Below are 22184 nucleotides of genomic sequence, written 5' to 3' on the forward strand. Positions count from 1 at the left end.
CAATACCTGTACAGAAACAATATTTTCCAGTAAGTTTTTTACAATGTTTTAGCAATGAATTACACGTGAATTAATTAATACCAAGTATATGCATGGCATTCCTAACCAGTAGCAATGCCAGACAGAAATAATGAAGAGATTTATCACCTTGCATTATGTGTGCCTTGAGATCAAGAGCACTATATATTACCATCTTGGAAGTGTCAAGAGAGACTCTTGGAGGAAGAATAGATAGAAGAAAAAAGAAGTGAAAGAAAATGAAGAAAATAGAATCTAGTAGAATGTCTGGAGGAAGAGAAAAAGGATCTTGTATGAAAAATTATTAGTGATGGATTAATCTCCCAACAGAATGAACTGTAAACAAACCGGCTGATTTGAAGCAGAATGCATTTGGAAAAATACATTCGAAATTGCAACAGAACATTGAAAAAAGTGGCAGGTAAAATAATGAATGGAAAAAGACTGGATGAAAAAAAATGTTAAGCAAACAGCAAGATAATTTGCAAAATCTGAGAAGTGCAGTGTACTTTTTGCAAAGGGTATAGAAACTAGATTTCTGTTCTTCAGGAAATCTATGAGAAATGTACTAATCATAAAATATAATTTGTAGAAGAGTGCAGTAAATTTCCCTAACAATATATCCACTGTACAAATTCCACACCTAAATTATTGGATCCTGAGGCCAGAGACATGGAAAGGATATTATGTTAAACATACTACAATACAATATTATATTTGTATGACAAATAAATAAATAAATAAATAATAAAAAATAAACAAACAAATAAACAAACAAATAAACAAATGATACACATTTATATAAATTACTTTGATCTATATTTTCTTTGTCTTAGTTAGAGCCTTTATTTTTTATTACTATTTCTTACTCTTTTTTGTATAACATACTTCCTTTAAAACAAAATTATAAGGGGTTTTTGTGAGATGGTTATAATATATACTAGTGTATTACATTTTTGAGAGAGTATCATTATTGAATCTGAATGTTAAAAAAATGGGCTGATCACTGGGAGCAAAAGTTTTGTTCTAAATGTTTACTGCCATCTATGGATCACTTGGTTTCCCCCCACCATGATCTGTTATCTCTAAAAGAAAGGGAGAGGAAGGCTGAAATCTAACCCTTGCTAGACGGGGGTGGTGGTGGTGGAGGGAGAAACAGAAAAAAAATTCTTCCTCTGTGCTCAGACAGAAAATGCCCATCACTATGTCTACATTGCTAGACATACGGTATAAATAGGTAGAGAATCCCCATACTTCCCGTGTGGGTCAGCATCCATGAGAGCAAAGATTGGCACATGAAAAGTATCCCATAATTTTCTCACTAGTAGTCTTGTATTGATATCTGGTACACCTTTTCCCTGAAGAAATGAATTACAGTGTTTACAACAATTTTTCAATGTATGTATAGACATGGTTGTACTTCTACTTAGCAAAATTCTTCATTGCAGAATTCCAAATTCAGCTTCCAATGAGTATAATCTTTTTTTTTACAATTGTTCACATTAAATGGATGAATCATTAATACAAAGACAATAAAATCCAGTCCCATAAAATAAATATCTTAAAAGATGTGTTAAAAATTGGTGAAAACTGGGAACTAAGGCATAACATACAAAGCTTATTAAAGGAATTTTTTAAAAAAGGTAAACCTGCTTTTAGATACAAATCAGGCGGGTATCAAAATTTAAAAGACTTGCAATTTTTAAAAAATAAAATGTATTTCCCGTGTCTCAAAATACATTTGGGTAAATGCCAAGAGAATTTCATTGTGTAATGTGGTAGGGATGAGATGATAACCCATCTGAGAGGTTTGCCTTGGTCCACACCTTGCTCTATTCATACCTGACTAGAGATAGCATCAGTAACTGTTCACATATTTTATATTAGCTACAGTTCTGGATTCAGAGCATATTCACACGTAATGAAAGCTGGAATTCTGCTCTGCATGCACTAGATTTCTTTAATTATTAAACCTACTGGCCACTATGGACAATAGATGCAAAGACAGTCATTGGAAAAACTCTGTATTTTTATCTCCATTCCTGTTCTAAAAAGATCCAGTTTTCACATCACTATGTAACACATATCCTTTTGATTAGATTAGCATTCTCAGGGACTTCATCACTTTTTTTCTCTTTCTGATCGTTTTTCCTTTCCACTCTGACCAAACACTTCAGGTACTTCTCTGGGCCACTCTTTTTCCATAATGTAAACTCACACTATGAACTTTTATCTGTAGATAAAATAACTAAAGCTTTCTTATCACTAAATTATTTTCTAAATAAAGCTTATCTTTATTTTCTTTCATACAAGCACCAGCCTCAAAAATACCTTGTTACACTCCTAAATTTAGTGTTTCTCTTTCCATGCATTCTTTCCACTATATAAAGCTCTCTGCTATCCAACAATGCATTGTTGTTAGAACTAATGGAGGCCCACTGATCTCTGTTAAGTAGGAAAGATATTGTGCCTTTAATGACAGAGATAAATCTGCAATCCCTCCTAAGCCTGCACTTGACTCTTAGAGCAACATGGCATTGCTGATATACTGTAGATTATGCAACATTTTCCTAGATAGGCAAACTACCAAGCTTCTACTTTAACTAGACTGAGCTTAACCCATCAGCCATCTGTCAGTACAGTCTCATAGTCAAACACCGATTAAGGTTTTTAATGATTCGGATGATATATATTTCTGCCTGTAGCTAAGTCTTCAGAAGATGAAAGAAGGAAAGGTGACAAGACTCTAGGCAGACATGGCTCCTGCTATTTTAGCCTGAATCAGAACCTTTTATTTTATTACTTCTGCAGAGTATGAGAAGAACTATAAGTCTTCAATCCGGCAGTGACTGTTATATCTGGAGAAGCTGGGAAGTTTTCACTCTAGTCTGACCAGGAACTCAAGCAGGTAAATTCTGTTTGGCTCCTGAGTTAAAGGGCTCCCTATTTAAACCCCTGCCTATAGCAAGACATTGCTGATGTTTGCTCACTATGACCAATAAAGAGCTGAAGTCACTAAAACATCTCCTGTCTCTTCATTAGAGGGACTTAAGAGTGACAGTGCCACCGTGTGAAAGCTGTGCAAATATGAGGCTGAAACCTCAACTTTTGAGAAATAATGGGCAGCAATAATTAGTAAATCATATGTCTGGGCTTGTGTGGTTTGACCATAAATAAACAAATGGCTCACTAAGCAAATGATTGGAAATAACACTTCCAACCTCCTGTCTTACCTCTCCTTATTTTGAGATTTACCTGGATTCTTGTCTTCCTGATTAATGTTCCTTCCAGATTCCCTCCGACATAAAGAACTTTTAGGTAAATCAGATTTGGCTTAACAGTACTGCTTACATTATTTCTTTGTGATGATTTTATTTTTATTTTTAATTTTAATTGGATTTGTATGCCGCCCCTCTCGGAGGACTCACAGAAAAAGCAGGAAACAATAATAACAATCCAATTATACCTTAAAAAACAATCGTAAAATTCTAATTAAAAATTCTAATTAAAAACTATCAGTATCATTCATTCAGAGGTCAAACTAAGCATTCATCGGTCAGGGGGGAAGGTCTAAGGAATCCCAGGCCTGGCTGCAAAGATGAGTTTTTAAACTTTTTCGGAAGGCAAGGAGGGTGGAGTATGAATCTCTGGGGGGAGCTGATTCCAGAGGGGTGGGGCTCCCACAGAGAAGGATCTTCCCCTAGGTACCGCCAGCCAACATTGTTTGGTCGACGGGACCCTAAGGAGACCAACTCTGTGGGACCTCACCGGTCGCTGGGATTCGTGCAGTGAAGTGATGATCATGTTGTCATTTTGGGATGATAGGATAATTCCTCCATATTACCCCAGGAATCAATAGATCAGCCTGTGATTGCCATGCTGGTACCATTGCATGTTTAACCTATGAATTACTTCACTTACCAGTTTCACATGGCATGGAAAATAACATGAAATTTTCCACACATTCCCAAAGCACAAATGTTATTGTGGTTGAGCAGAAACACCTTAGCACCATTTTTTTTCAAAAATAATCTAGTTATCAGTAGAATCACTACAAAATATTTAACAAAGTCTTTACAAGAAGGGCACAATTGATAGCATTGAAAATTGCTGAAATGAATACAGGAGAATTTTAACAGGATGAGCAAGGCAGTTTTGCTTCTGAAAATCAGACCTAAATACAATTAAAATGAATCTGGACAATTAATTTTATTTGAGAATTTTTGGATTTGCTTGGTAAATTGCGAAGTTGTACCGTAATTATTATACTTGGTGACATTTTACAGCAGAAGTTATCATCCAGCAGTCTCTGAAAAGTTGCATCTTTTTCTATAATTAGAATAAACTTTGCATCTGTAATCAAATCTGTAATGATAAAGGATTTAAGAAAATGTAATGGAATTTAATGGCACTACATTAAGTATTGGAAATTATATAATTTTCTGTTACTGTAATGTGAACAATTCTAGCCTCAGTGATGACATCTTATGTCATCTTTAGCAAATTTTGCATTCGAGTCTTCATTTTGTTTTTTACTTTCTTTAATCTATACATTTTGCTTAAAGGATACTTCTTATTCCTTCTATATTAGATGGTACAGGTGTCTAAAAAAAAGAGACATCAAATTATTTTAGAAACTGGGGTAAATCATTCTTTTAAATAAGTTGGATGATAAAAAGCAAAAGCAAATAGTAAAAGTAAAAAGCAAAGCAAAAGTTTTTAAAAAAGGAGGTTGCATAAACAGAGGGATAGAATGCAAGGCATTATAAAGTGGTATTAACACTTCACGTGAAATGTTAATACCACTTTATAATGCCTTGGTAAGGCCATTCTTGGAATACTACGTCCAGTTTCCAAAACCTATCTTCAAAGCACCTGAGGGTAGAACAAGAAGCAATAGGTGAAAACTAAACAAGGAGAGAAGCAACTTAGAACTAAAGAGAAATTTCCTGACAGTTAGAACAATAAATCAGTGGAAAACTTGCTTCCAGAAGTCATGGGTGCTCCAACACTGGAAGTTTTTAAGAAGATGTGGGATAACCATTTGTCTGAAGTGGTGTAGGGTTTCCTGCCTGGATAAAGGGGTTGGACTAAAAGACCTCCAAACTCACTTCCAACTCTTAGTCTGTTAAATCTATAAAAGTCTATTCCAAAATACCTGTAGTAATTATTCATTACTTTGCAAGCATTAGGTTTTATATGTTAGCACATTAATTCTAAACATCACATTACCTTATAGTGGTGATGGGACCATACATTAGAAATACTCTATGAATTAGGAGTTTATTAGATTAAATAAATTCTATTTGAGAAAGAAAAGCAACCCGCTTTAGTATTTTCCTGGTAAAATACGGAACATTCACAACTCAGATAAGGTGAAGACTGCATCATGTGCAGAAAAATATTTTTCCACTAGTTAGGCACAAGTTGAGAAGTCCAGATATTCAGTTCAGTAAAATTATATCTAAGCATCAATGATTTGATTATCATATTAGAAACCTAATGGATATAAATAATGGATTTTTTCTTATTGAATATATACATTGATGTCATGAACTAAAGGATATCTAAATTTTGAATAATTCAATTACCAGATAATTCAATTATTCTCTAGCTATTTAATCATACTATACCTAATGCTATTGTAGATTGTCATGCTGAAGTCAGATTGAAAATGATTGTGCAGACTGCAATATTTCTGTTTTTGATGGAATGGATGAGCAACAATAACTGTACAACATCTGCAGTATAAACACTGAGTATGTATTTATGATCCAGAGTTTACCAGCAATTACAAAAAAAGAGCAATTTTTTGTATTTTTGCAAAAAGACATTTTTATTTTTTTTAAAGAACTAAAATGGGAAATGTTGCTCCTGAAAAAAAATGACAAGGCCTCATGATGCAAAAAACATGTCATCTATGTACTTCAACTAGAATATAGAAATGTGTACCTTTCTTATATAAAATTGGGAAATAATAATGAATTATACATACTGTGGTACTACAAGTACAATTTACTTTTGTACCATCCTCCTCAATATAACTAAGATTACCAGCAATGAATCCTTTGCTAGTGGACAGCTGCAGAGAAAAAAATAGTAACTTTAGATAGTAATTACATAGTCACCAGGATAATATATCTAATCATTATTTATAGGCTAGATAGGAAAAATGTTAATGATAAATGAACATAAATGATGCCATAGTGTTCTTAATTAATATAGTCACAGTAAATTTTATCATTCTTGGATTGGCTGAACTTAATATTGTTTTCAGCAACTACTCTCCATGTTCATAAATAGCACAACTTATTTCCATACCAATTTGACATTCATAGAAATTTGACCATTATCCCTCAAACCTTTCTTAGACAATATTTAAACCATCTAACTGCTTTTTTTTGTTTGGCAAATGGGGAAAGTTTAGGAAGTTTTCTGACAGTGACAGTTTTGCTGGAGCATAGGAGAATGGTATCTCCCTTTTACACTACAGTACTGAAACAATACATATGGAACGTATACTGTATATGGAAACATATGTTTAGTTTTGTTCCCTAATAACTTGTATAAGGATTATTCTTTATATTATTCATGTTATGAAATTTAAATATATGGACTGCACCAGTAGAGGCTAAAACAATTTCTTTTTTTTCTTTTTTAAAAATATACTTTATTTGTAAATATAGAAAAAGAGAAAAAAAAAGGTAAATAGGGAGAGGATAGGGGGGGTGGGAAGGAGTGTACAAAAAAGAAAAAAACCCAATTTCATTGTATACATGATGTACAATGACAATAAAGGCTATGAATGTTGAACAATGCACTGAAATTTTGTTTTTCAAGGTGGATTATAGTGTGAGTGAGCAGTCACAGAAAAGGCAAATAAGAATTATTTTCTTCTTCTTTTTAGCTATAATGTTAGTTTGTTTTTTGAGTATCATTAGGGAAAGGAAATGATAAAAGACCGCCCCACATTCACGTATATATACTTTATTCTCCTTTCTCTGATTTGTACATGCCAACAAATCTATTCATTAGATATAGATATGATTTTTTCTATTTTTATTTTGTCATGCTTAATTACTGCTTAATTACTGTGCTATTTCCTACACCCCCACCCAATGTACTAAATTATTACATCTTGTAAGAGACATTGAATACTTAACAACATGTAGAGTCCTTCTGGGTATCTTGAGCATACAGGAAATGTCATTTATAATATTGTCCACAACATTCTGATTACCAAAAAGTACAGTATCAGTGTAAAAGATATCTCTGTCAGAATAAAATGTAGTTTTAATATAAAATAATGACAGTCTCAAGAGATTTCAATGCTACTCAGAAAAGAGTACGCATGAATATTTAGCAAAGGACATCCCGTAATAATTGCCTGTGAACATCATCCCACTCTTCTGTCATCTTCCTTGAATCGTATATTGTGTCTCTTCTAAATGGAACCCACAATAACTGAAAATTGAAGGGAACACCCCCACCCACCCCCAAAGGAGTGTTCAGGACTATTCTTATGGAGAATTTTTCAACAATGATTTCTGCAACCAAAAAATGGGCTGCTTACTTTCTCTTCCAGTCTGTTTTACCACAAGAGAGGATGAAAGCTGAGGAAATGGCATAGCAAATAATAAATCCTGATTTGAGATACTGTACTTGGAGAAAAATTTAAATATAATAAATATTATTTTTGATGTGTGCTAACTTATTAGACTGCTCTTATGGCATCTGTAAAGTTTGGATCTGATTAGGGAATGAATGATTTCTTTCATTCTATTATTGGTATATCATTAAATAAGCAAAATTTGATCAGCCATATTAATTTATATGAAACTTGAAACAGCAACTCTGGCATCATAAAAACACAGCAGTCTTGTAGGCTAATTAGGTAATCTCAAATGTAATATATTTGGTAGAACCACTTTCAAAAATATTTCAGAATGATAAACTAGATTTTATGTTTCAATGAATAACTTTACTGCTTCAATATTTCAAATAATATGGTAGTGAAGAAGGACATCAGAGAAATGCAATCATAGAGGCTATGCTTGTACAGCACAAATAAGCTTTTATGAAATTAATTCACTTTTGCATAATACTCTGACAAGCCACTGCATCAGAATGATGACATATACATCATATGTCATCATACTAATGATAATTATAATTATATATTTAATTTTTGACATGACATCTAACACAAGTATTACATCATTTTGTGTGATGTCATTAAAATGCAGATATCATCTGATACCTCTCTTGAGATTGCTTCTATGAAATTATAAATGGCAGTAGGAATAACACAGAAGAAGATTCACTACTAAGACAATGGTTTTTATAAAAGGCAGAAATGTAATTTGAGAAAGTTTCCCAGACTTGACTCTCACTAATTCTCACAAAGATAAAGTGAATAAAGAAAACACAGAAATATGTAGTTTGGATCATTTTCTTTAATAAATAAATTAGGAAATATAACATTTTTGACTCATTGGTTTAATTAGGGTCTCTAATTAGTGTTAGGACTTGTCTGGAAAACAGATCACATTTAAACTCATATTTATCCAGAAATATTGAAAATTCAAACAGATTCAATAACTTTTAAGGACAATTGTATATGTTTATTTTAATTATACACATACATATGAAATATGATTATTACCTTTTTGTTGCATACGTGTTTGTCTGAACCATATTGTAGATTATAGATAATATTTTAAGACACAAAGCTGAAACATAAAGCAAAACCTTATAAAGTTACCACCTAAAACATTTGCATCCCTTGTATTTTAATTTCAAGTGCTTGGCATACAATTTATTTCTCTTACTGTCGGCACTATTTGCAAAGATATGACAACCTAGTGTCAACTTTATCTGACAGTAAATTTTATGTCAACACCTCAGTTGATGAAAACCACAACAGAAAATGAAGATCAATATTTGTTCACTTACCCGGTGACAACGATAGCATATAAAAATTGCAACCTGGCTTAAATGGTAAAGAGCATGAATTAATAAATTAAATGAACTGAAAGAAAAATACTTATGGTGAGTATTTGAGAAACTAAGAGAAAGGGAAAATATATAATCAATCTGAAGAAAGTGATCTGATAATATTCATCAAATACATGCACAGAAATAAAGGTATCTGAAGATTTAATTAAATAAAAGAGCTAAAAGATGTCAGGGAATATTAACTGAGGTAATTGGGTTATTGTAAAGGTATAGGTTGGAAATACTATAGGTTGGTAATAACTCTAAGTTATCTTCCAGTAAATGGTGGCACCCTCAGACCGGCACCAACTGAACTGGGTTGGTAATGTCACTGTGACATCATCAGTGGGTCATTACCAGTTCACCCAAACTGGTCTGAACTGGGAAGAACCTATCTCTGAACTAGGTGGCATGAGAATAGGAATACCTAGTGGGAATGATATAAAAGAGTGTAGAAACAGGGACTGAGGCAGTTGGAGACCTAGAAGCTTTGAATGGGAAACATACATTGAAGAGTTTGTGACAAAGAAAACAGATGAAAAAGAAGTTATAAATAATGTGGGAATGTTCGATTGAAGAATGCTAAGGCTTCATGTGTAGGTGTAATGGAAAATACATTAAATTGTGGAGATGGATTCACTTGGTATAACTTATGATTTCTTTAAAATATATGTAATAACTGCATCTCTGCTTCTCAATAGGAAAAATGCCATAATTATACCACTATGTGGAAGGAAACAAGAATACAGTGTTCCCTCGATTTTCGCGGGGGATGCGTTCCGAGACTGCCCGCGAAAGTCAAATTTCCGCAAAGTAGAGATGCGGAAGTAAATACACTATTTTTGGCTATGAACAGTATCCCAAGCCATCCCTTAACACTTTAAACCCCTAAATTACAATTTCCCATTCCCTTAGCAACCATTTAGATTATTACTCACCATGTTTATTTATTAAAGTTTATTTAAAAAAATGTTTTTTAAAGGCAGATGAAAGTTTGGCAATGACACATGACATCATCGAGCGGGAAAAACCGTGGTGTAGGGGGGAAAACCACAAAGTATTTTTTAAATAACATTTTTGAAAAACCGTGTTATAGACGTTTCGCGAAGTTTGAACCCGCGAAAATCGAGGGAACACTGTACATGCAAAATTTCTGGAAGATTAACTTATTATGTATATCCATGAAGCTTTAACCCAAAGATATTTTAGAAATTCTTTTATTTCTATATTATTCTTACTAAATAGAACTACAAAGCTTTGGATTTTATGAAGCAAGGTTTATGCGTCAAATCAAAACAAAATGTTTTACAATTATATCAAAGCAAAAATGACAAAAAGTGGATCCCGATTAAATGATTAGACCTATACATTTCTGCATTCTTTGAATTGGAATAAAATGTTTTTGAACTAAATAATCAATATATCGCTGAGTTTCTTTAACTTACCAAACTTTGGCGCTGATTTAGGACTGTCACTTCTTATTTGCTGTGTGGTACAATTAGATATCATCTGCAAACCTACAGCTTCTGTAAAGCTAATTTTGAAAACCAAATCAGGAATTTAAAAGAACTAATAATCTGATATTTTATTCATCGGGATTGGTAGTGCATAAAAGTCAAGAATATTTTTGGCACTAAAGATTAGAGAAAAAAGATAAAATGTACAGGTAATCCTCAGTTTATGACCACAATTGAGACTAATATTTCCAGGCTACTAGATGGCTTTTAGTAGATGCACTAAGCTTAAGGCAGAGAAATATTGAAGTTTCACTGTATTTACCACTTCAAGTTAATTTTCATTATGGGCTTTGAATTAAAAAAAAAGCATCCCAGTTTGTCTTTCTCTTTGCCTTCTCTTGTCTTGTTTCATCTCCCAATGAAACAAGATACACCCCAGGACTAACACCCAGGGAATACACAATGGGGATGGTACAATACAAGCCCCTGACACCACTATTCCAGAAAGTGACTAAGGCCTCAGTCAAACTGCCCACCTCAGAGAAAATGCCAAAATCTCAAACTTTCTCAAAATTTAACAAGGATTTGTAAATGTAGGGACAAAAATGCTGACCTTGATGGAGAGAGACAGTTACCACTACCTACAGAAAAGGGGCTGAAAACTTTTTAAATTAAAGTCCAGAATGAAACACATTCTGTACTCTCCCATTTATTTAATGGATTGAAATCCTGATTACTTATAAGCAGATTGTCTAATTTATAGACTTTGTATAGATACGTGTAGTGAAATATGGGGCTCATTTATACAAAATATTAGGAAACAGTTATTAATGTTGCATTTTGCTATCCAAAGTCATTACTTTTTATATCCTTAAGGTGGCAGAAGACACTACATTATAAAATCATAATAAATCTAGTCTTAGAAAGCATGATTTTTTCAAGGTACTGAAATTGATCCAGAGTAAGTTAGTTATCAAATCTAATTTTATTTTATTTCAGTGGTTGCACAGAAAACTCTTTGTCATTTAAATCTGATAAAAATTACAGTAAAATTTCAGTTTTCCTCATATCTAGAATAAATGTGATTAGGTAACATGATTAGGTAATAGCATTATATATAAAATCATTTTAGTTTGCTTATACGCACACACACACACACACAAATCAGGTGAATCTAAACTCAGAAATGGGTTACTTTCTTTCTACTTATTTTCTTTGTTTTTTTCTCTTTTCCGTCAGTCATCTCCATTGTCTTCCATATTAAGTTAACAGTTCAAATCATTATTTAATTTCCTGTATAGTAAGCATTTAATTGGCAGCTGATTCGTTTCCATATCATTCCTTGTTACTAAGGAGTGTTACTGATGACACTTCCATGCTTTACCTTCTCTTCTCTTGAAAGCTTAGAACTACGACGCCTTAAACACAATCTACAAGATCATATGCTGCAATGTTCTGCCTATCAAAGACTACTTCAGCTTCAACCACAACAACACAAGAGCACACAACAGATTCAAGCTTAATATTAACCGCTCCAAACCTGACTGTAAAAAATACGACTTTAATAATCGAGTTGTTGAAATGTGGAACTCATTACCAGACTCCGTAGTATCATCTCCTAACCCCCAACACTTTACCCTTAGACTATCCACGGTTGACCTCTCCAGATTCCTAAGAGGTCAGTAAGGAGCGTACATAAGCGCACTAGAGTGCCTTCTGTCCCCTGTCCTATAGTCTCTCCTATATCTCATATATCTTCTCTCCTATATCTCTATAAGCTTCATTGTATATTATTGTGTATTGGACAAAAAAAACCCCCATCAATCAGCTGGCTAGGGCAAACTCCAATAAATTGATCAGTAGGAGTGCAAAAAGCAGGATTTGATCAATGCCCACTCCAAATTACACAAGGTTCTGAAGTTTCAAAAATCTCCTATCCTCATCTTACACAGATATTTGTCAACCCTCAGTTCTGTTCATAAACTGAACAGCTCCTGCCAGAAGAGAAAATTCCTACAAGTATCAGTGTAAACCCTGCAGTAAGGATTTGGGATGAAGCAAAAGGGAAGAATACCTGTTCTTCCAATTAGATTCTAGTTCAAAGCTCAAATTTCTTGAGCCTAATCTAATGCTTCAGAATGTAGGTTGTTAACCAAAGATTTCCATGTTATCTCTGGCACTTGCAATTTACATCAAAGGTTACAGATTTAATAAGATTTAATAAATATATAAAAATACAATTCATATTTTACCTATAATTTTTGCATATAATACATTCACAAGCATGATTTACTTACTGTATATTTCCCCAGTCAGATCTGTTTCTTAAGGTAAGAATAGGTGCTTTGTTTTTGGACAAACTCATGATAACATCTTCAATAACATTTTCTATTGCTCTCAGTACCTCGGAGCTGAAAGATGTTAGAAAATATAATTTCATACAGATTGTATATCATTTCCCAAGTTTCCCAAAACATTTTTAATTATTGCCTTCTATTTATTTTTGAGATTTTTGAAGATTCTAGAAACGTTTCATAGTGCTTTGTCTTGCTTCCAGTAGTAGAAATCAGTTTATGTTTAAGATTGAGCCTTAAGAAGTACATTTCTAGCCAGTCCTCACAAGCTTTTTTTCATCAAGCCAAATATTTGGATCAACTGATTTAAAACAACTATGATTAATGTTTTTCAATCTTATGATGTAATATTAGCTTTGGCCAGAGTTTGACTTAACTTGTTTTTAAATGCTGTAAACTTGAAATAAAAGTTCAAGGATATAATGTAAGTACTTCCTCTCTACCATAGCACATTAACCTTTTGATCTGACACTTTGAATGAGTGCCTGTGGTTTTTAATTATATGAAGGTTTTGGCTGGATAACAACATTGTGTGTGTGGCAGGGGGAGGCGGAATGTATCATGCACTGAAGTAAGTACATTAGTAGTACTCTCTCTCTCTTTCTCTGTACTTGTGTGTGTGTGTGTGAATTTTGAAGGAATATACTGTATTTTTCAGAGTATAAGATGTACCCTAGTATAAGATGCATCTAGATTTTATGGGTAGAAAACAAGGGAAAAAGTATTCTGAACCAAATGGTGTACTAATATATTATTTAATAAAATACCAGTGTGGCAGAATACTTTTTGCAAACATATATACTTTTTGCACTTTTTATAAACTTCAAACTTGATAACTTTAAGACTTGTGGACTTCAACTGCCAGAATTCCTCCTCCAGTCATGCTAGCTCAGGAATGGGAGATGACGTCTAGACAATTTAATAAGAAGGCAAAAACAGACCCATTTTTTTCACCCATTTTTTTCGCAAATATTGGGCGGGCAAAGGGTCTGGGGAGCCTGCAGTCAGCTCTTGGGTGCTGGGGGATGGCAAAAATGCCCCCATGTTTGTGAAAAAGGCCCATTTTTTATCCATTTTTTCACAAAACTGGTGGCATTTTTGCCTTCCCCCACTCCTCAGAAGCTCTCTACAGGCTCCCCAGACCCTTTGCCCATCCCATTTTTGCGGGGAAAAACATGGGCAAAAATAGCCATTTTTGCCATTCCCCAGTACCCAAGAGCTCTCTGCAGGCAGGGATAGGGCTTCGGGACAGCAAAAATAGCTTCGTTCAGTGTATAAGACACACTGACATTTCCACACTCTTTTAGGAGAGAAAAGGGTGCATCTTTTACTCTGAAAATATATGGTATGTGTCTTGTATTTTTTGAATCCTGAAATAAGCACTTGGCACTATTGCCATGCATTCAAAAGTCTGATTGCACTTATTATCAGGGGATGTACCAGGCCCACCAGAAGTCAGGAAATGGGTGTGCGTGAGAGAGAGGTAGAGGTACGTAGGGGACATTGAATAAGGGAAAAAAGTTTTGCTATTACTAGTATATACTGTATATATATAATGTATGTATATATTTGTGTGTGCATGTGTGTGTGTATACATTTTATATATACAGTGTGTATATAGTAGATAAATTATAGCCTGCGTGGACTACAATAAATCAAATCTGAGAGTCAATGGATTAAACTAGAGAAACAGCTTTCAAACGAAATTACTTTTATTAGAAAATAACAAAATGCCTAATCAGAGGCATGTTCTATGCCTGCTACAACTTTGAAGACAAAAGAAAGAAGATGGAGTTTTTGGAGAAGAAAGGAAATGATGCATGTATGACAGGCAGGATTTTACATCATAATGGGTGGAGCTAACAAAACATGCACAGTGTTAACTATTTAATTACTGAATGTCTCTGGGGCTGGCAATACACAGCGTGACAGTGTATACATTTTATATATACAGTAATGTGTGAAGCCATACCCTTACCTGGTTTGAACCTGGGGAGTCTGCCTGTAAGGCAGTAGCTTTAACCTTACAGGTTAAAAATTTAACTGCCTTGGATATGGCCCCTGGAAGGGCCATGAGGCAAAAAGGAAACAGTATGCTCCCTTCCATATTTGGGTATACAGTGATCTCTCGGTTAGCGCGGGGGTTACGTTCCAAGACCTCCCGCGCTAACCGATTTCCGCGTTATACTGGATGCGGAAGTAAAAACCACCATCTGCGCATGTGCGCCATTTTTTTCATGGCCGCACATGCGCAGATGGTGGAGTTTGCGTGTGGGTGGCGGGGAAGACCAAGGGAAGATTCCTTCAGCCGCCCAACAGCTGATCTGCTCCGCAGCGCGGAAGCAGCGAGGAGCCGAAGATGGGGTAAAGGCAAAGGGGAAACCCCATCTTCGGCTCCTCGCTGCTGCCGCGCTGCGGAGCGGATCAGGTGTTGGGCGGCTGAAGGAACCTTCCCTTGGTCTTCCCGCCAGATCACTTGCCGCTTGCCAGTCCACACCCCCCTGGATGAGCGGCCCCGCATGGCCCCAGCGCCGGACACCGTTGCCGAACGCCGAAACCGGAAGGGGCGAGGTGGGGGAGAACGGGAGGCTCAGCATTCCGTCAGTCGCAGCGCTGGCTGTCAACTTTTCTTTTTAGCACTGGGGAGGCAAGTCAGCTCCTGCCCAGTTTTAAAAATAAAAGTTGACAGCCAGCGCTGCGGCTGACGGAATGCTGAGCTTCCCGTTCTCTCTCCGCCCCCTCGCCCCTTCGCCCCCCTTTGTTCCTAGGAGAAGTGCTGGTGAGGAGCAGAAGGTCTGTCTTGCCTCAATCCCCAGCACTTCTCCTAGGAACACAGGGAGGCGAAGGGGCGAGGGGGGGGGAGAGAAAACGGGAGGCTCAGCATTCCGTCAGTCGCAGCGCTGGCTGTCAACTTTTCTTTTTAGCACTGGGGAGGCAAGTCAGCTCCTGCCCAGTTTTTAAAAGAAAAGTTGACAGCCAGCGATTGTTCCGCTGCCGCCAGCATGGCCTGGCTGGCAGCGGAAGATGTAACGGAGCCCACGGGGGATTCGCCTTCCTCCCACCCGCAGCCGAGACTGATCGTGGGCTCCTTCGCAACCTCGGAGAGCTTCCAGGGCATGAAAGCTCACGAAAACCAGGAAGCTCTCCGAGGTTGCGAAGGAGCCCACGATCAGTCGGCTGCCGGCGGGAGGAAAGCGAATGCCACGGGGCTGGGCTCGGCTCCCCCCTCGGCTCCCCCCCTTACCAGCCCCGCCGCGGAAGGCTCCATTCTGTTCCCTGCCGGCCCGATTGAGCGGCCGGCGGTCTCCATTCAGGGAACAGACGTCCACCCCCTCCTCGGAGTCCCCGGCACCCAGCGTCCCCACGCCGCCTCCACCTCCCGGTAATGCGCCCGACCTCTGCCTCTCTCTTTCTCTCTCATATACCACGCCGGCAACAGGGAGAGAAAGAGAGAGAGAACTAGCGTGGACTTATTTTTTATTTTTTAATATTTTATTTTTTTAATTAATATTTTTTGAAAAACCGCGTTGCAGCGTTTCGCGCTAATCGAGAACGCGCAAATCGAGGGATCACTGTACCAGGGTGATTCAATAGTAAAAACAACAATGTATGTATGTATGCAGGCATGGGCTGCTGCCCGGATGGGGGGGAACGCAGTGGGGGGGGCAAAAATGGAGCTCCACCCCAGACCACCCAATTTGCACTGAAAGATGTTGAAAGAAAATGCAGGGCGTCCTGCATAAGCCGCACCCACAGTGTGGTAGTAAAAATTTTGGTAGCCCTAAACTGTATGTATGTATGTATACATGCATATATGTATGGATGGATGGATATGGATATAGTACTTTCTTAGATGGTGAATCTGGGCATCTTATTATTTATTTTTGGTGAGACATAAAAGCAAAATTATTTACTAGATATTGAAGATATTTTTCAAAATAATTGAAAACAATATCACTCTTTGCATTGTATATGATTGTGGGTTTAATGTCGTTATTTTTACATGATTCAATTAATATTTTATATTAATTTTAATTTTTAGGGTGATGAATAATGAAAAATATAACCCATACAAACAGAAACTCTCTCTGGGAGTTCCCCCTAATTTTTAAAAGTGGGAAAGGATCCTAAGAGCAAAAAGCTTAAGAAACATTGCAAAAGTAGTCCTTGAGTTATGACCACAATTGAGCCCAAATTTTTTTAAATGAGGCATTTGCTAAGTGAGTTTTGGCCCATTTTATGACTTTTGTTGCCACAGTTGTGAAGTGAATCATTACAGTTGTTAGTAACGTGGTTGTTAAGTGAAAGTACATGATCCCAGGACACTGCAACCATCATAAATACAAGCCAGTTACTAAGCATCTCTATTTTGAGCATGTGACTATGGGGATACTGCAATGGTCATAAGTGTGAAAAATGGTCATGTCACTTTTTTCAGTGCTGTTGCAACTTCAAATGGCCACTAAAGAAACTGTTGTAAGTCGAGGATGACCTGTATTAATTATCACATGTCTATTTTTCTTCCTATATATTTGTGTATTGGACAAATGAATAAATAAATAAAAATTGAATGTGGTATTGGGCAACTCCATGTCCTAGCAGAGAGGCTTTCTCCATTCTCTTCCTCCAGACTTTACTATAAATGAGACTGAGAATTTACAAGGCAGCTTCACATTTTCAAAACAGAAGCCACAACAAAGCAGCCACTACAATATAGAAACATAGAAAACTGATGTCAGAAAAAGACCTAGCAGTTCATTGAGTCTGTTTTTGAGGGGTTTCATCTCTTATTTATTATTTTTAATTTTAATATTATTTAATTTAATTTAAATCAAATTATAGACTTGTATTTATCCCAAGCAGTAACTCAGTTACTGCTGATTGACCCATTATCTCTGCTGGAAGTTGTTTCCAAACTTCCATAGAATAATACACACAGATTTCAACATAAACAGACTTGAACTGATTTAAATATCAGTAATTTTTTAAAAAGTCAGCATACATCTTAGGGTATGGAGAAGAGGGAAAAACTGCCTAAAAATTAAGCTTTTTTAGACCTAAAGTGTTTCAAATAAAAGCTCTAGAAACAGTGTAATAAACATTGCTTTTGCTGTTCCCAATCATGGATGTTCTTGTGTGTTACAAAAGTGTAAACATATTTCTTCGTAGCTAAGTATAATGCGTGCTAGCTGATGCATTTTCATCAAACTAAACTCCTTAAATTCTCTTACTTCGGAACAAGTACAGGTAATCCTTGCTTGGCAACTGTTTAGAGTTAAGACAGTGATGAAAATATAACATATGATGAATTCTTACATTTACAGCATTCACAGCTTGGTAAAGCAAAGCAAAGTTGATGTAAAATGAAGTACAGTTGGGATTACACTTAGCAATCATGTTCCCAGTCCCAATTGTGGCCAGTAAGCAAGGACTACCTGTATTATTTCCTGCTATTATCTGGTAACATAAAATTGAGTTCCTGCTCTTATCTTTTTGAAGTAGCCTCTGAAAGATGTCAACCTCTTTGGTGAGGTCTCACGTGGTCTACTACCTGGAGTGACAGACATTTGTAGGTTTTTTGGACCTGATTACCTTCGGGACCGACTCTTGCCTCACGTATCCCAGTGACCAGTTAGGGCCCACAGAGTTGGCCTTCTCCAGGTCCCACCAGCCAAGCAATGCCAGCTGGCAGGCCCCAGGAGAAGGGCCTTCTCTGTGGCTGCCCCGCCCTTTGGAATCAACTTCCCCTGGAGATCTGCATGGTCCCTACTCTTCTGGCCTTTCAGAAGAACTTGAAAACACATTTGTTGCCGACAGGCCTGGGGCTGTTGAATTGGTCATCTTGCTCCCACCTCTGACATTGACTGAATGATTGGTATGATGGATTGATGTATGAGATGTGTTGGTTGAGTAAATTGTTTTAAGTTTTTATAAGGTTCGGGCTGTTTTAGAGTAATTCTGATTTCTGTGTTAAATATGTAATTTATGCTGTAAGCCGGCCTGAGTTTCAGGAGAAGGGAGGCCTAGAAATCGAATGAATGAATGAATGGTTCAGGAGGGAAGTGTTTTTAATAGGAAAGTGAACAGAAGAATAAGGGGACACAATCTGAAGTTAGTTGGGGGAAAGATCAAAAGCAACATGAGAAAATATTATTTTACTGAAAGAGTAGTAGATCCTTGGAACAAACTTCCAGCAGACGTGGTTGATAAATCCACAGTAACTGAATTTAAACATGCCTGGGATAAACATATATCCATTGTAAGATAAAATACAGGAAATAGTATAAGGGCAGACTAGATGGATCATGAGGTCTTTTTCTGCCATCAATCTTCTGTTTCTATGTTTCTAATCAATGAATGAATGAATGAATGAATGAATGAATGAATGAATGAATGAATGAATACATACATACATACATACATACATACATACATACATACATACATACATTTATTTATTTATTGGATTTGTATGCCGCCCCTCTCCGGAGACTCGGGGCGGCTAACAGCAGCAATAAAGCAGTGTACATGTATATACATGTACGTGTATGTATATATGTATGTATGTATGTATGTATGTATGTATGCATGCATGCATGTATGTGTGCATGTATGTACGTGCATACACAAACACACAAACACATATTTTGGAGGCAGCCATGGAAAGTTACCAGGATACTAGTGAGAATGGGCTTCAGCAACAACTAGCATTTGGCCAGTTCAATCATCTTTTGACAAGATTATCCCTGTCTTGGTTCTCATCATAACAGACTCAAATTATAATCTGGGATGTGTTAGGGTGACATTACCTAGAGATTTCACAACTGAAGTTGGCCGCATGGGGGTTTGTTGAAGTTTTCCTGAGGGCCAATTGGTGTTGATCCAATAAAGTGAACAAAGACCAGTCTGTCTGTGTCAAACAAGCCATAAGGAAATAAACAAAGATTTAAACAAAAACAAAACAGGAGAGAGACAACCTGTTACATTCAACCCATGGGGGGAAAAGCAGATTTGGACTGAAAGCCTTGCTTGCTCGTTATCTCTTTATCTTGCCTCAGAAAAATCAGCCAATCAAATCGTGGTAAAGGTGGGCCTAGTCTGCTTGCTGGGCTGCAGTATGGACACCCCTGTTTGTACTCTGAGGGCCTATGAAGAAAACTGGCTACCATACTACTACTACTACTACTACTACTACTACTACTACTACTAATAGTAATAATAATTTATTAGATTTGTATGCCATCCCATCTCCAAAGACTGTTTTTAAAAAAAGCCTTCAGGGTTACTAGTGTATATATTTCCCTGGACAGGGTGACCAGGGCCTGGATTAACCACGGCTGTGAGTTGACCTTGAGGCGACTGATTTGGCTAGTATTTGTAATGTTCAGGTCTCTATTATCCCATACTTCCTAGGATATGTGGGCATTTTTTTTTAGTTTTGTAAAGATTTGATCTGTTTACACTTTCCTTCTGAGGTAATGATAGCCATAAAACTTTGGCTTTCTTCTTTTAGAAGTTAAGGAGACATTTGCAGCTCTTTTTTTTAAAAAAAAATCTGAGTCCTATTAGAGTGGGTGGCATACAAATATAATAAACAAATAAATAGATGTATACATAGATAAATAGATGGATAGGATAGATGGATGGAATCCTCAATCTGAGTATTACATTGGCAGTTCTGTGTTAGCAAAAACTTCAGAAGAGAAGGATTTAGGGGTAGTGATTTCTGACAGTCTCAAAATGGGTGAGCTGTGTGGTCAGGCAGTAGGAAAAGCAAGTAGGATGCTTGGCTGCACAGCTAGAGGTATAACAAGCAGGAAGAGGGAGATTGTGATCCTGCTGTATAGACAGCATTGATGAGACCACATTTGGAATACTGTGTTCAGTTCTGGAGACCTCAACTACAAAAAGATATTGACAAAATTGAACGGGTCCAAAGACGGGCTACAAGAATGGTGGAAGGTCTTAAGTATAAAACGTATCAGGAAAGACTTAATGAACTCAATCTGTATAGTCTGGAGGACAGAAGGAAAAGGGGGGACATGATTGAAACATTTAAATATGTTAATGGGTTAAATAAGGTTCAGGAGGGAAGTGTTTTTAATAGGAAAGTGAACACAAGAACAAGGGGACACAATCTGAAGTTAGTTGGGGGAAAGATCAAAAGCAACGTGAGAAAATATTATTTCATTGAAAGAGTAGTAGATCCTTGGAACAAACTTCCAGCAGACGTGGTTGGTAAATCCACAGTACTGTAACTGAATTTAAACATGCCTGGGATAAACATATCTCCATTGTAAGATAAAATACAGGAAATAGTATAAGGGCAGATTAGATGGACCATGAGGTCTTTTTCTGCTGTCAGTCTTCTATGTTTCTATGGATGGATAGACAGACAGACAGACAGACTGACTGACAAATTAAAAACAAACAAACAAATGTCAACTTGTTTCAGAAGGATTAGTACTGACCAGTGTTTCTTAACATTGGCCACTTTTAAGATTAGTGGACTTCAATTCCCAGAAATTCTCATGCAACAATTCACATTTACACTTCTTAAATGTTACTGAGGTTAAGAAACGTTAGAGAAAGAAATAGATATAACAAGATTAAGTGGGAATTCTACACGTCTCTGAAACATGAGCTATAAATGTCTATTTAAATAGAACCTACCAACGACATTTTTATTTTTGTAAAAAGTGTTTTTTATTTTCCCCACAAACTTCATCCACACATCAATATATACCGTATTTTTCGCTCCATAAGACACAGGTTTTTTCCTCCCAAAGTAGGATGAAAAATCAGCCCCGTCTTATGGAGCGAAGATGCAGGCAGGGAGGGCGGGGGAGGCACTGGAGCAGAGGGGGCACAGGGACGGGGACAGGGGGGGGAATCGTCTGAACGCGGTTCCGAGTTGGGGGTTCGGGGTGTGTGTGCTGGAAAGCCCCCCAGGCCGGCTGCGATCTTTAAAAACAGCCGCGCCGCTTCCCAGCTGACTCCTGAAGCCAAAAGCCAAAGGCGAACTTCCGCACTTCAGGAGTCAGCTGAGAAGCAGCGCGGCTGTTTTAAAAGATCACAGCCGGCCTGGGGGGCTTCCCAGCACCCCCCCGAACCCGCTTCCCAGCTGTTAAGTTATTCTGTTATTGTAATAAATATTTTAGCCCACTTTTTGGCTCAAAATATTTTTTTTCTATTTTCCTCCTCTAAAATCTAGGTGCGTCTTATCAGCAGGTGCGTCTTATAGAGCGAAAAATACGGTACATTCCTTGAAATATATCAATAGCATATATGTACATACGTTTTAAATCAATCAGTCATAAAACAATATCCTGTTTTGCACCAATTTTCAGCTCCTTTT

The 22184-nt window shown here is 36.7% G+C and overlaps 1 protein-coding gene across 1 annotated transcript in view; it reads right to left on the reverse strand.

The window, feature by feature from the left end:
- Nucleotides 1-19754, reverse strand: part of SPO11 (SPO11 initiator of meiotic double strand breaks) — a 27931-nt gene extending 8177 nt beyond the window's left edge. The window contains exons 1-10 of the mRNA XM_070744574.1: nucleotides 19636-19754; nucleotides 12770-12883; nucleotides 10461-10549; nucleotides 8684-8750; nucleotides 7182-7290; nucleotides 6014-6100; nucleotides 4589-4622; nucleotides 4274-4383; nucleotides 1278-1376; nucleotides 1-7 (exon numbers count right to left, since the gene is read on the reverse strand). The exon at nucleotides 1-7 is cut by the window's left edge and continues 32 nt beyond it. Coding sequence (XP_070600675.1) covers nucleotides 1-7; nucleotides 1278-1376; nucleotides 4274-4383; nucleotides 4589-4622; nucleotides 6014-6100; nucleotides 7182-7290; nucleotides 8684-8750; nucleotides 10461-10549; nucleotides 12770-12883; nucleotides 19636-19754 — 835 coding nt within the window. The remainder of the gene's footprint in view (nucleotides 8-1277; nucleotides 1377-4273; nucleotides 4384-4588; nucleotides 4623-6013; nucleotides 6101-7181; nucleotides 7291-8683; nucleotides 8751-10460; nucleotides 10550-12769; nucleotides 12884-19635) is intronic.
- Between the last annotated feature and the right edge of the window lie 2430 nt (nucleotides 19755-22184).

Source organism: Erythrolamprus reginae, chromosome 3, assembly GCF_031021105.1.
Source record: "Erythrolamprus reginae isolate rEryReg1 chromosome 3, rEryReg1.hap1, whole genome shotgun sequence".
Classification (NCBI taxonomy): Eukaryota; Metazoa; Chordata; class Lepidosauria; order Squamata; family Dipsadidae; genus Erythrolamprus; species Erythrolamprus reginae.